We start from the raw sequence: 13801 nt of genomic DNA on the forward strand, positions 1-13801 counted from the left end.
CCAGCACCCATGTCATTCGGGCAGCTCACAGTGTCATCTATAACTCCAGATCCAGGGGATCTGATGCCCTCTTCTAACTTCTGTGGGTACACACACTCTTGTGGCACACACACACACACACACACACACACACACACACACACACACACACTCAAAACAAAATCTTTATAAAAGAAAGGAAGGAAGGAAGGAAGAGAAGCAGGGAGGGAGGAAAGAAGAAAATAAAGATAAGTCTAGACACTTCCAAACTTGGCTCACTCCCGGTCAGGTAAGGCACCTGAGGGCAACAGGGACTCAAATACTCACCTCAGCATTCTACCGTGGACAGAATGCAATGGGTATCTCCCGGCTGGGTACCATGATGCCAAGATGCAGCATTTCAACAGGCTCATCATCTGTAGCCATGATCTTATATTTTTGAATGATCTGCAACACACATTGAGCCAAAAGCAGAATTAACTCTCTCTCCCCCTGCTTTGTAGAATAGCCCAGAATGTGGTTGTAGAAACCCAGTGAGGACTTTTACCCAGCAAAGAGCCAAGTGGAGCTGTAACTCAGCCAGTCGACGCCCGATGCACATCCTCTTCCCAAGGCCAAATGGGAGATGGGCAAAGGGATTGATCTTTTTCTCCTTCTGAAGCCAGCGTTCAGGTTTAAACTGCTTGGAATCTTCAAAATTGTCCTCACTGGAACCCAGTACCTGGGTATTTAGCATTAACACCGTCTAAAAAACACACAGAAAGAGATGATCTTTTAGATAATCAGAAGCAAAAATAATTCACGGAAACACAATAATGATGGTTGTATTGCTTGACATATATTAGTGAAAGAATGATAAATGTGCATATGTGTGGGGTAGTACTTGTACCCACGTGCACATGCAGAGGTAAGAGGAGGGCCCCTGATGTCCTCTATCTCTCTCCACCTCAGTCCCTTGAGATCGGGTCTGTCAATGAACCTGGATTTAAGCTGGCAGCTAGCCAGGCCCGTTGACCCTGCTCTGCCTGCCCCAAACAACGCTGGCCCAAACAGCCACAGCTGGTTTTCTACACGAGTGTTGGGGATTCAAACCTCATACTTGTGCAGCAAGAGCTCTGACCTGCTGAAACGCTCCCCCTGCCCCCAGAGCTCCACATTTTTGTGTTCCGTGTTCATGACCACCTCCTCTCTCCATTTTTCAGATGAAGAGGGTGAATCCTTCTATGGATCTCCAGAATGAATGCTCTCCTGTGACAAACACTTGGGAAGTGTAATCCTGTCAAGCTTTGCTGAGGAACAGATATGCGAATTCTACTTACTCCTTTGGGTAAAGTGTATTCACCCAGAACTGTCGGTTTGTCGAGAGTCCGAGATGTGAACGGTATACTTGGGGTAAGCCTGAAAAACCAAAATCAGAGTTGTAAAGGTGGCCCCAGACCACACTGTGTCTGTGTGGTGTGAGGAATAGACTCAGAATGGGAAGCAGAAGTCTGTCAGAGTTCAGTCCGGGTGAGAGGAAACCCTCTCTCTTACCATGAGGGGCTATTGGCAGCTGACAGCTGCTGGGAGGGGGAAAGCCAGGTTTTCTTTAGGGATTAGCCCTGACATATCAACTGCCCTCCCTCCACACTCAAGAAGGTATGGTGACACAAATCAGACCTGATGGCAGAAAAAGGCAGACACAAAGTTGGGTGACTAAGGAAGGGGGATGGATCTGGGTGGAGTTGGGGGAGGGAAGTGAATATGATCAAGACATATTGTATGGCATCCTCAAAGAACTATGTTGTTTTTTTTAAAGGAAATCCCTCCTTCTCAATGTGTATGTCTCTTGTTTCTTATCACATTAGTTAAATCCCTGTAAGTCTGGCAAGTGGCTCCAATTGTTGTGTCCCGTTCAATCTGCATGCATCCCATGCTTCACCAAAGCCTGCATTTCTTCTGCTCTACTGCTGGCTGCTCTCCACAAAGGAGATCCAAAGGCTGGAGATTTACTTCCCAGGAAGAGCCAGAGGCTAAAAGACAGAGATGTCTGTCTCTGTGCCTTCTTCCTCAGCCTTCATCTCCAACTCCCCAACCATAGATGACTCCCTCCTACGGACCAGCATCCATGAGAGGCAAGCTGTAGGATTGGTCCACAAGGTTTGGAAAGTGAGTAATATAAACATCGATACACCCCAAGGCCCTTCTCTTTAGTTTAATAGATGCATATAATCAGCCAGGGGAGGTATCTTGAGGTATCTTGATGGGAACCATTTTGAGGTATCATTTTTATGTTCTAAGTGAATCCTTTTCTAGTGATGTCATGTATTGCCAAAAAAAGCAAAAGAGAACGCTTTCTCATGTATGGGCTCAGAGGTGTGTCCTTACCTCATGGATTCTTTTACACAGGCCTTTAAGTAGGGCATACTTCTCAGATCCTCCGCCCGTGGTGCCTGGTTCCCAGGCAACACGCTCTGGATTTCCAGAAGAAGTCTCTGCTGCACTTGGGGGTTCCGGGATAGATTGTAGAGAATCCACATCAAGCTATTTGCTGTCTGAAAGGCAAATGGCCGCAGATAAGAGAGTCTGCCGATCACTGGGCTCAAACCGCCACCAGGCACACAAATGGTCACGTTTAGAACTAAGGTTGGATGCAACTGTTTGAGTACAAACAGCTGCATGTGCAGCTGACAAAGGCTGGGTAAATCTGGGGACTCTTGGGGGTCATTTCTGGGTAGTGGTATAGTTTACTGCTACATCAGATGTCACCACTAGGGGGAAACCGGAGCAAGATACAAAGATGTTCTCTCTCTTTTCCCCCCTCAGACCTAAATGTGACTCCCTGGTGGCCTCAACATAAAAATGGAACTAGAACTTGTTCAATAGTAAATTTTGGTGTAAAAGTGAGTAAAGAAAGGACAGAAAAGCTCTAGTGATGCCAGTGAGAGGTTTTCCAAAGATATTTTCCCAACGCAATTAAATGCATCACACATTGCCTCTCTGGAATCTAATAAAAGTTCTTTTGGCCACATCCTAAATTAACCATGAACATGAGAAGGCATTATCAGGGTTTTACCCATGTGCAGAATGCCTTCATAGGAGAATGAGGCACCCTGCAAAAAAAAAAAAAAAAAAAGGATGGGGGGGCAGGGGATACATTCTAACATCAAATTGAGTATGCTAAGGAGCTAGAGACTGTTTCTGACAAAGACTGATGGCCTTTTAAGGGTATCTTTGGTGTCTTTTCTGAAGGTTTGAGGAGCAACCACCACAGGAGTCAGAGGCACATGGCTGTTCTTCAGCTGATTTAAACGGAGTGGTCTCCTCAACACCGTGGCCATGTCCTCCCCCTGCAGACACCAAGACGCTGTGACTGAGTGCCATGACCCACTCACACTAATGAGCAGAGTACAAGATGGGTCAGAGCCAACTGGTGTTTATTATTTTTGGAAGAACATGCCTCCCAGGCAGGCTTCTTCATGTCATAGAGTCAGTGGCTTCAGCTGCAAATAAGCTGTGGATGGCATCATTACAGAACAGGAAAAGGGTGTGGCCTCCAAATTAAAGGCAATCAAACCTCTCTGATGCACCCAATGTGACTTTCAGAATAAACAGGACTGAAAAAGAAATGGGTCAGGTGGATCACCCTATCAGCAAGCGCCTCACCACAAGTGTCAAATAGTGCTCCATGGGGCTGGGTAACCAGCTTTCACCACAGCCAGGGTATACTGTCTGGGCCCTTCAGAAAACTGCAGAGCTTCATTCCAGGGGAAGTGGGTTAGGAAACCTCAAGGGCTCAGCCTGTCCTGGTATGACCTCGGGAGGGAGGGCGCCATCTCCTTAACTGGCCTCTCATTGCTAATTTCTCTCTCATAAGTTCACTCTCCACCCACCAGCCATAGTTCACTTGGCAAAGCATAAATTGGCCAGCTTACTCCTTTGCTTTAAAAATGTTCCTTCATGCCGGGCGGTGGTGGCGCACGCCTTTAATCCCAGCACTCGGGAGGCAGAGCCAGGCGGATCTCTGTGAGTTCGAGGCCAGCCTGGTCTCCAAAGCGAGTTCCAGGAAAGGCGCAAATCTACACAGAGAAACCCTGTCTCGAAAAACCAAAAAAAAAAAAAAAAAAAAAAAAAAATGTTCCTTCATGGTGTATACCACTATCTGAATAGTGATGTGTGTGTGTGTGTGTGTGTGTGTGTGTGTGTGTGTGTGTGTGTGTGTGTGTGTTCACATCCGCTGTCTCTCCTCCCCACTGGCATTTCAGTTCTATGAGGAACAAGATTTTGCCTATCATTCCTAGTGGACTTTTAAGGGCCTGGCACATAGTAGGTGCTCTGCAGTTCTCATCCTCTATTTACTCAGTAAGCATTTGTTGACCACCTTACATGTGCCCTGTGCCCTTTTGTGTTCTTGGAAGGATGCTGTAGACAAAGCACAGCCACAGAATTCACACTTCCCTTCCAACAGAAGAACAATGGCCTTTGTGGCTTTGTGGAAAGGCCTGCCATTGAATCAGAAAGGGAGATCAGATCAATTACCACTTCTGTCGATCTCCTGGAGCAAGTGGCAGAAAGAGAGGTGTTGTCTGCAATACAGAAACTCTGCCTTTTCTCCTTCAAGAAGCGCCATGAAAGGGGGAATGCAGAAAAGCAGTCAACTGGGAGGGTTTCTGCCTGGACACTTTAAGGTGCACGGAATGTGGGCCTTTGAGGAGTCTGTGTCACACCAGTGACAGCATAAGACATGAATGGAGCCAGGCGGTGGTGGCGCACGCCTTTAATACCAGCACTCGAGAGGCAGAGCCAGGCGGATCTCTGTGAGTTCGAGGCCAGCCTGGTCTACAAAGCGAGTTCCAGGAAAGGCGCAAAACTACATAGAGAAACCCTGTCTCAAAAAAAAAAAAAAAAAAAAGACATGAATGGAAGGCGGCTGGCTGCATGGAGAATCTACTAAGAGAATCCGCTGGTGTATTACACACTAGATGTTGCATTTAAATAAAAATCAAGCTATCCCAAGCTCATCTTGATTGTACTTTTAAGCACTAAATGTATTATTGGTCTGGAGGACTGTATTCCAATTTTTATTTCATCTTATTTTAAATATGATCAGACACAGGTAGTCACTGTGGGGGATAGTCTGAGTCATTACTAAAAGACAACTCTGTGTGTGTGTGTGTGTGTGTGTGTGTGTGTGTTCATATGTCAGGACACATGTATTTACATGCATGTGGAGGCTGGAGGTTGACATCAGGCGTCTTCTTTAACTATTCTCTACCTTATTTTTTGAGGCAGGGTCTCTCACTGGACTAGCTAGTCTGTCTGGCCCAGGCATCCTCCTTTCTCCATGTCCCCAGACCTGGCATTACACATAGGGGCCACCTCACCTGGCTTTTTTCCTATCAGGTCCTCATGGATGCGCAGACAGTACATTACCAACTGAGCTCTCTCTCTCCAATCTTTGCTTGGGAAACTTAAGTCACCTAGCCAGAGCATGGGTACCTGACTGTTTCCAAATTCCTATGGCAGTTCTGATATCTGCCATGGTGCTGGCCAGAACCTACTCAGTATGTTATCATTGGAGCATATGTTATCACACAAAGTCCCTACCATGCCCTTAACCACCAAGAGGCCATGCTTTGAGTTCCCCCACAGCGCTCACTATGAGATGCTTACTACTGGTTTTTGTGAGGCTGTAGCTACTCGGGTAATTCTGGTGGAGAGAATGATTCCCATGGCTACTTAAAAACTCATTGTTTAGCCAACCAAGTCCCAGACTCCCCTCACCGTCTCCACTGCAGCGAGCTGGAGCTCCGTGACAGCCGCGTACAGTTCTTTCTTGGAGAGATGATTGTGATGGTAAATATCACAAAGGAAATCTGTGTCAGGCTGCTGGGAATATTTCTCCAAACGGTTGTCGATGCAAGGCTTTACTGTGACAGAGGAGAGAAAGGAGAGAGCCTGAAAATTTGGATGAGGAAAAGAGCCCAAGAAAATCTTGCAACACTGAGTCTTTTCAGGAACATTGACTCTGAATTTGCTAGATAGGTATCTAGTGAATATTCTCCATACACTGGCAAGGATTGGTCAAGGCCAACATGGATGGACTTCTCACGATCCCCTGGGCATCTTCCGAAAGTGCTGATTCAGAATCAAGGATTGGGAAGCCTAAAGCCAGTTTCTCTCTCTCTCTCTCTCTCTCTCTCTCTCTCTCTCTCTCTCTCTCTCTCTCTCTCTCCCTCTCCCTCTCCCTCTCCCTCTCCCTCTCCCTCTCCCTCTCCCTCTCCCTCTCCCTCTCCCTCTCTCCTCTCTCTGTATCTGTCTGTCTGTCTTCTTTTTCTCTTTCTTCAGACTGGGACTCACTATGTAGCCCTAGCACATCTGAAACTTGTTTTGTAGACCAGGCCAGCCTCAGATATATGCCTGTCTCTGTCTCTAGAGTGCTGGTACTAAAGTCATGCACCACTGTGTATGGTCTTGAAGTATGCATTTCCATCAAGCTTTGGGGCAGGTGTTCTTGGTCTGTAGTCACATTTTGATGAATAAAAGCTCCATGCTCAGAAGGGATCAGCATGAGAGGGGATGAGAACTGGCCTGATGTGCATATTCCAAACTTGGATCCAGATATTACTAAACACATATACAAGTACCGTGCCTGGAAATACTGGTAACACTTAAAACATGTAGCATTTATGAAACACATCCAGACAACTGTCTTCCTCACTTCAATTCATTATGCAGGCAGATGCCAAACTAAGATCACCATGGAACTGGTAGGCAGGGTGACTGCCTGTGGTGCAGTTGGCATCCTAGTCCTGAAGCATGGCCTGGTCTGTCATCTTGGGAAAGCTTAAGTGTGTCTCAGGACCATTGCTTGGGGACTCTTGGAAGAGTTGACTGTGGAAGTTTGTGTAAGGATTAAACGTATACACAACTCCTAACACCCTGGTATCATGGAGCAGAAATAGCCCTAACCACCAAAATGTCATATATACCCAATGTTTATGTTCTACTAGGCACACTAAAAGTTGTACCAAAGTGGGAAGCACTGTCATTCATTATTTCAGAGAGGGGGGAATCAAGGACGAAAAGGTGGTGACACACAGGGCTAAGCCACCACACATGAACTCAGCCACCTCCAGCTTGCAGAGAGGACGACAGAGCGCTGCCTCCCGCTGTCCCTCCCCCCATGATCGTGAGTGTGGGAAGCTGTAGAGAGTAGAAGCAATGCCATGGGAGGACCTTGATGGTTCAGTCAGGAAGATCCCACAAGGCCTCTCCTAGGCATAGGGTCAGGGCAACTGGATTGTAGTGGACAGCGGGAAAGAGAGCCCTTTCACCTGATCTGAAAATGGTGTCCCAGGCCAGAGTGTGTGCCTGCCACACTTTGGTGTTGAGGTTCTTGTGCAGCTCCACGGGGGTCACCATCATCTTTCCAAATGTGTTCATCATCTGGAAGAAACAGAAGAACTTGGACCCTGGATTCCTCTCTCTAAGCCAGTGTTCTCTTGGAGGGGGAGGAGCCTAAACCAGACCACTCCTGCATCTCCAAAGTGTGGGATTCAAAGGCCCACCGGCTCTCTTAGTCATTTCAAAGATGGCTTTGTTTTTTGTATTTAATAAAAAGTATTGGTCTCATGACCCTTCACACACACACACACACACACACACACACACACACACACACACACACACACCCCCACACACACACACGGTTATATTGGGGATCAAACTCAGGGCCTTGTGGTTACTAAAAAGCATCCACTATAGAGCTACTCTGTATTCATTTTGTTGTATGTTTTATTTTGAGACAAAGTATCATTAAATTGTCTAACCTGTCCTTGCACTCACTCTAGCCCAAACCAGCTTCAAACTTGTAATTATCCTGCCTCAGCACCTCCACCACGCAGCTGGTATGACAGGCTAGTACCACCAGTCCCAGTTTTTAATGGTCTAATTGTAAAGGAAGAAGAAAGAACAGAAAAACTATAATTTACCTATTGACTCTAGTTTCTGATGCCACATAACCTTAGTTAATCCCAAATCAATTACACTGTGTCTTATGATATCTCAAATTACTTAAACCATTCAAAACTGTAAAATCTGAAACATTCAGAAACTTTAAAAGATACCTTTTAACCAACTGACCATTAATTGAGATACCTTAAGTACATTTAGAATAATTTTCTGTAGTAAAATAACTTGGCCTAAACTGATAAATATGGGCTTTTTTATGTTTGTGATTGGTACACATGTATATATAGATATCAAAGTAAATAAATTAGCTATTCAAATACATAAGTGTGTATACTCCTCCTTGGGAGACATGGAGACAACCTTTGTTAAGCTGTCCTGAGGGACTGCTTACCGTCTTGATGGCCATAATGAAGGTCAGAGCTTCTTCCTCTGCGTCCTTCTGAAGGAGCCCAAATCTCTTCTCATATAACACAAGGCAGATACCTGTCATTGAAAATAATCACTGCTGTTATTCAGTTGTAGCCAGAGTCTGTGATTAGCTGACTATTAAAGACCGAGCTCTGTGTCTCATGACATTGTGGTCTCTTCTAGAATGAAAACAAAATTTCACAGAGTGAGAGCTGAGGGCAGGGACACTCGCTTTTCTCTCCAGATGTCATTCCCAGGAGAAATGGTCCATGAGCTTTCTATCCTTCTGGTGAGAGACACACTGTTGACATCAGTCACAGGGAGGTGAGGACAGAGGTGACTCCCTGGGTCAGATGTCTGTGCTGCTGTCACTCAGCCGTGGTGTTGGAGTAGTCATTGGCTTCTACTGCCAAACACGGGATGTTGAAAGCCGCCATGAGAAGAGGGGATGGGAAAGGAGGAGCTAGGGGCTAAGTTCCCACTACCTGGCAGGCACTGGGCTAGCACAGGACAGGTGCTTCTCTGTTCTGTTTTCCATTTAATAATTATGTTTAGGTTCAACCTACTTTCAAATAAGATTTCTTAGTCTTTGAAACTTTTTACACAGAGAAAATTTGAATTCTATAATATCTGCGTCCCCTCTCCTTGCCTCCCATCTTGCCATCGGAGCACTGGGATTAGTGTTGTGTTCCTATGTCTGATTTTGTGTGAGTTCTGGAGATTTGAACTCAGACCCTCACGCTTGCACACAAACTTTCTTCCGCTGAGTTTCCTCCCAGCACTCTCTCTGCTTTCTTGATGGAAAGGCCGCAGAGGAGTCTATTTCCTGTTGTCTGTGCAGAGGCAAGGGGAGGGCAGCTGCTCTTGTTTTGCCTTAAGTTAACACGCTAAGAACGGACCCCACAGCCTTCACACTTGTGCCTGGCTGGGGCTTGGCACTCCTGACTCCACTGTCTGGAACACTCATCCAAAGAGGCCTCTCTAACTTCCTCTTTACCTGACCTTCGTCTCCTTAGTGGAGAGGACTCCTCTCACCAAGGTCCATGCTTCTGATCCTTCTTAGCCTTTAAATGTCATTCTAGAATTGTAGCTTTGTGAAGCCAAATGTAAGGCCCATTTTGTTCCCGTCTGTGTCCCTAGCACCTAACAGTGCCTGGCACACAGTATTTGTTTAATAAGTGTTTGTTGGATGACTTCATAAACAACCCACAGTGCAAGTCGTAACTCAAATGGGTTTGTGTGGCTTTGTCCTAGCTGTGATAGTGACAATCTATCACCATGGAAGTGTGAGCAGAGCTGCGCTTTATCCCCCAGATCTCTTGCAAACTTAAGTGAACAAGACCATCAAGTCAACTTACTTTCAAATGACCATTTGTTCAGTTCACTGTACAAGTCTTTGATGCGGCCTCCTTCATCACACAGCTCGTCTATTCTTCCCATAAAATCAGCCAAGACCTTAAAAGGAAGCAACCAGGAAAGACAAAGTTTTATGTCACCAGAGGGACAGAGACAGTTGAAGCTCAGGAGGATATCTCTACTGCCGGTGGTGATTGGCACTAATTACACACTGCCTTCTCCAGGTCTTGCCATTTCCTAAACTCTTCCCGTAGTCACTGAAATTCAAGCTTCAGGCTCGTCTTAAGGGTATTTCTGGAAATTGTCTTGTGTTCACATATTTGTGTGTGAGAGATGTATGTATGTACATTTGTGTGGGGGTGGCATGTGCCAATGTTCTCATGTGTGGAGGGTAGTGGTTGCCCTACATCCTAATTTTTGAGACAGGGTCTCTCACTGAATCGGAGTTCTGAAATTTGGCTGACCTGGGTGGCCAATGAGCTTCCAGGGATCTGCCTGCAAGTTCTGGACGTAGCTCCCTCAGTAGATAACTCGGCAACTTCGGGACAGCCAGCCATACAAGGTCTCTAGCTGCCAACCTTCAAAACCAGAGCCCGAGGTGACTCAAGTGTGAAGTGTGCCTGGGGCCACACGTGGTTACAGAGTGTGTTACCTTAGCTGATCTGCACTGCTACCTCCTAAGGCAGGAGCCGTTGCTCCCATTTGCCACTCACAGATGAGAAACAGTTTAGAGACAGAGATGCTAAGTCACTAAGTCACTTGTCCACATAACGGATGACCTGCCAAGCTCTACCTGAGACAAGGAGGAGTGGTCATAAGGCCGACAGGTAACACATGGGCATGTTTAGCTTGCTTATGTAATGCATTTTAAAGGTAATTTGAATTTGTTAGCTTTTAAACGAAGTCAAGGGAAATAAGAAAGGAAAAAAGGAAGAAAGAAAGAAGCTGAGGATGGGGTTCACCTTTAACCCAAGCACTTGGGAGGCAGAAGCAGATGGATCTCTATGAGTTTGAAGCAAGCCTGGTCTACATAGTAAACTCCAGGCCAGCAGAAGTTTCTTTGACAGCTTGTCTCAAAGAAAAAAGAAAAAAGAAAAAAGAAAAAGAAAAAACAAAAAACAAAGAAAGTTCACACACATGTATGGATTTCCCATGACCTGTCTTATTAACATTATCCCTATTGCTACCACAAGATGACACTGGGTGTACACCGCCACATGAGAGTAGCTAGCTGGATCCAGAGCAGCTGTCCCCTCTAGAAAAGGCTTAACTATGTTGCTTGCTAAACGTCCTGCTTGGGGCTTGCATTACTGTGTTATATTAATTATCTGGCTTCTAGGAGTGCCTAAGCTTGCAAAACCTATGCTGTATGAGCCCATCTGGGTCCAGGTCAAACTCAAAACAACCTCCAATGTGAACAAGAGTAAAAAGAGGTCACTATACACTTAAGCCTGCCACGTGGCCCCCTGTTGGCTAAATGCTGTTGTTAAGATCCTAATGTTAAAATCCTTTAGCATGGTATAGTCGTTCTTAAGGGTAAGGTTTGCCCATTGTCCAGAATCTTTTCTGAATCATTCATGAGCATGGGATGTGAAATCTCTGGACACATCATGCCATTCCATTCCTCTACATTTTCAGAAGACTGGTCTACAGGAGTGCTCCCCCTGCGCCCCTTCCCACCCCCAGATTCTTTGCCTCTGCACCTATTCCGACTGCAAAGGCCCCTCAAATGTTGCGCCTAGGACTTTTACAAGCATCATCTCTTAATTCTCACGGCAACAGTGTGGATTAGGGGCTCTAAAACCTTAGGAGAATTAAATAACAAGGCCGGTGCGCACTAGTAGCTGGTGGAAGGCCGCGGAACCGCAAAATCAGCTTCTAATTGTTCCTTCCGTGGGGGTTAGGAGGCTTTGGAGTAGAGAAAGGAAGATGAGTTGGGGGTGGGGAAGAGAATGGAGTGGAGGATCGAGGGAAACAGCAACCTCCTGAATCATCCATGATGCATGATTCTTCTCTCTTTGTGCTTTAGAGCGGGGACCCAAAGCCTAATTAGCTGCTCTCTGTCCTGGGGAGCCCGGGGAAAGCTTGCCCCAGCGCGCAAACCTCATTGATCTTATTGTCCAGCTTCATGATCTCCACCGGCTTCATTAGTTTCTTTTGGAAGGCGCTTCGGATCCTCTGCCACTCTCTTCCTTCCCTGCGGAGAAGGATTGTGTTCAGGGCGCCAGGAAAGAAGCTCCGCAGCCATTTGCGGAGCACCAGGAGTACACTAACCCTGAAGGTCGCCTGGGAAATTCTCAGGAATCTTAGCATCCCGTGAATATTCGCGGCTGTCTATCACGGACCGACCGAGAGGGCCTCACAGCATCCCTCTGCTCCCTGGGAAGCTGAGGGCTGTTAGTGGTTGCTGGGGAAGGGATAGTCAGGTTTCTACAGAGGTGTAGGCTCCAACGGGTTGCCAGTGCTCTACATAATCCCACCCATGCTCACGCAAGCAACCTCAGGGAATCATAAGCGCCAACAGAAGCGACATGAAAACAGGAGGGAGTTGTTGGGACCAAGGAGAGTCTCAGCGGGAGCGGGAGTGGGATCAAAGAGAAGACGCGGGATGAAAGCGACATTCTATACACGGATGAAGCTGCCAAGTAAATGTTAAAACACTTTGTTTGACATTAGGGTTAGATCTTGCCTAAACTGATACCAGGAAGGTGAAACCCAAATAAAAGGAGACTGGAGCTTTGGGTATGTCCTGGTGGTGCGGCAGGTATGTGTGCATCCCCTCATGTTTTGGCTCTTTGGGGGACCCAGCTCTACACTACAATTTGAGGATTGCACCGGCGCTCAGTAGAGCAGGTGCTTCTGTATTCGTTCTGTGTAAGGAAAGTCCAACCCTAGGAAACTCTAACTACCCACCTCCCTTTCCCTACTGCCCTGTATGTCCTGCCCCCCACCGCCTCCACCCTGCTGAGGGCACTCACAGGATCAGCAGCCCGTAGCCCTCGTTGCGGTGGTCACGATAAGCTTTCCAGGGTTTGATCTCCAGTCTCTGAGGATATGCGCTCTCCGTACGGTATAGCGCTTCCAGCAGCCTCGGCGAGCCCAGGTGCACCGAGTCGAAGGAGCCCAGCTTCATCCGGAATATCTGGCCGTACTTCTTGTGGTACTCTGCCTGCAGAGGGGCAGACCTAATGCCATCAGCGCCCATCCTCTGGTGCCCCAGGCGCTTCTTCCGTGAGCTGCTGCCCGGTCACCTGAGCTCCCCTCACCACCCCGACTGGAAGGAACAGGGAAGAGGGGAGTGACGAATTATTTACCAGCGTGTCATGCTGTTTCTTCAGGCCACCTTTCCAAAGAATCTCCAGTAGACTGCCTAGCAATGGCCAGTTGGTTGGTCCAGGCAGGGAGGTGGCGTCCCGACTCTGACCACTTGTCACCAGCGGGCAGAGGGGCACCTCTTTTGGCGCGCGGGGAGTGCACGCCTTGGATGTCACGGGTCTAGGGGGCTGCCCGAGGTCGCGCAGCCGGCTCAGGAAGGCGATCAGGGAACGCCTTTTGTCAATGGGGCAGCTCATGGTAGCAAGAGACACGTGGGACACGAGGAGGAGCAGGGACTGGAAGGGGTGAAGTGTTTCGAAGGTGCCGCTGGGTTCTGAAGTCTTGGCGATTTAGGGAAGAGAGGCAAACAGAACCCGCGCGTGTGGTGGAGTGGTACAGAGCAGGAGGGATTCCAAAGAGGCAGACGCCCAGGGATGCTGCAAGGTTCAGCGGCGTGGGGCGCAGGTGCCTGCCCTGAACTAGCCACAGGGGCTGGAGAAAAGCAGCCGAGGTTTGGTCCTCTGTGGGTCTGCAAATACGACTTCTAAGGTCTGAAGCCACAGGGTGTCAAGGAGGGTAGAAGGGATGCTCCCGGGTCTGATGTACCTTGCTGTGCCTCCTCAAGCACCTAGGCTCAGGGACCTCGTATTTATGGAGACAAGGCATGCCTGGATGACCAATGAGCACGCTGAGTAGGGCGGAGGGGGACCTGCTGGCAAAGCTGGGAGGGACGCGGGGCGGGGGGGGAGGCGGGAATGGGAAGAGGATGGAGTCAGCAAGGTGAGTGAGG

General features: G+C 47.6%; 1 protein-coding gene across 2 annotated transcripts; it reads right to left on the reverse strand.

Annotated features, from left to right (window-relative positions):
* Positions 1-312: 312 nt before the first annotated feature.
* Positions 313-13268, reverse strand: LOC128102374 (1,25-dihydroxyvitamin D(3) 24-hydroxylase, mitochondrial). Of its 2 annotated transcripts, XM_052726083.1 has the most exons (11): positions 13011-13268; positions 12675-12865; positions 11800-11893; positions 9699-9795; positions 8324-8415; positions 7296-7407; positions 5743-5888; positions 2347-2513; positions 1299-1377; positions 527-724; positions 313-426 (listed from the first exon to the last, which is right to left on the reverse strand). In XM_052726083.1, the coding sequence occupies exons 1-11, from the start codon at positions 13266-13268 to the stop codon at positions 316-318; spliced, it is 1545 nt and encodes a 514-aa protein (XP_052582043.1). In that variant the 3' UTR covers positions 313-315. The 2 variants fall into 2 exon arrangements, with proteins under 2 accessions (XP_052582043.1, XP_052582045.1); XM_052726085.1 differs by lacking the exon at positions 527-724.
* Positions 13269-13801: the final 533 nt, after the last annotated feature.

Source organism: Peromyscus californicus, unplaced genomic scaffold, assembly GCF_007827085.1.
Source record: "Peromyscus californicus insignis strain IS unplaced genomic scaffold, ASM782708v3 Scaffold_7__1_contigs__length_154581171, whole genome shotgun sequence".
NCBI classification, from domain to species: Eukaryota; Metazoa; Chordata; class Mammalia; order Rodentia; family Cricetidae; genus Peromyscus; species Peromyscus californicus.

What these genes read in the sequence shown, in the direction of transcription:
- LOC128102374 (XM_052726083.1), bottom strand. Translation starts at nt 13,268, where the DNA reads ATGAGCTGCCCCATTGACAAAAGGCGTTCCCTGATCGCCTTCCTGAGC. An exon ending in GGCTACGGGCTGCTGATCCT is followed by an intron (nt 11,894 to 12,674) that starts GTGAGTGCCCTC and finishes CCTTCTCCGCAG; the next exon opens with GGAAGGAAGAGAGTGGCAGA. An exon ending in AATACACTTTACCCAAAGGA is followed by an intron (nt 725 to 1,298) that starts GTAAGTAGAATT and finishes TGTGTTTTTTAG; the next exon opens with ACGGTGTTAATGCTAAATAC.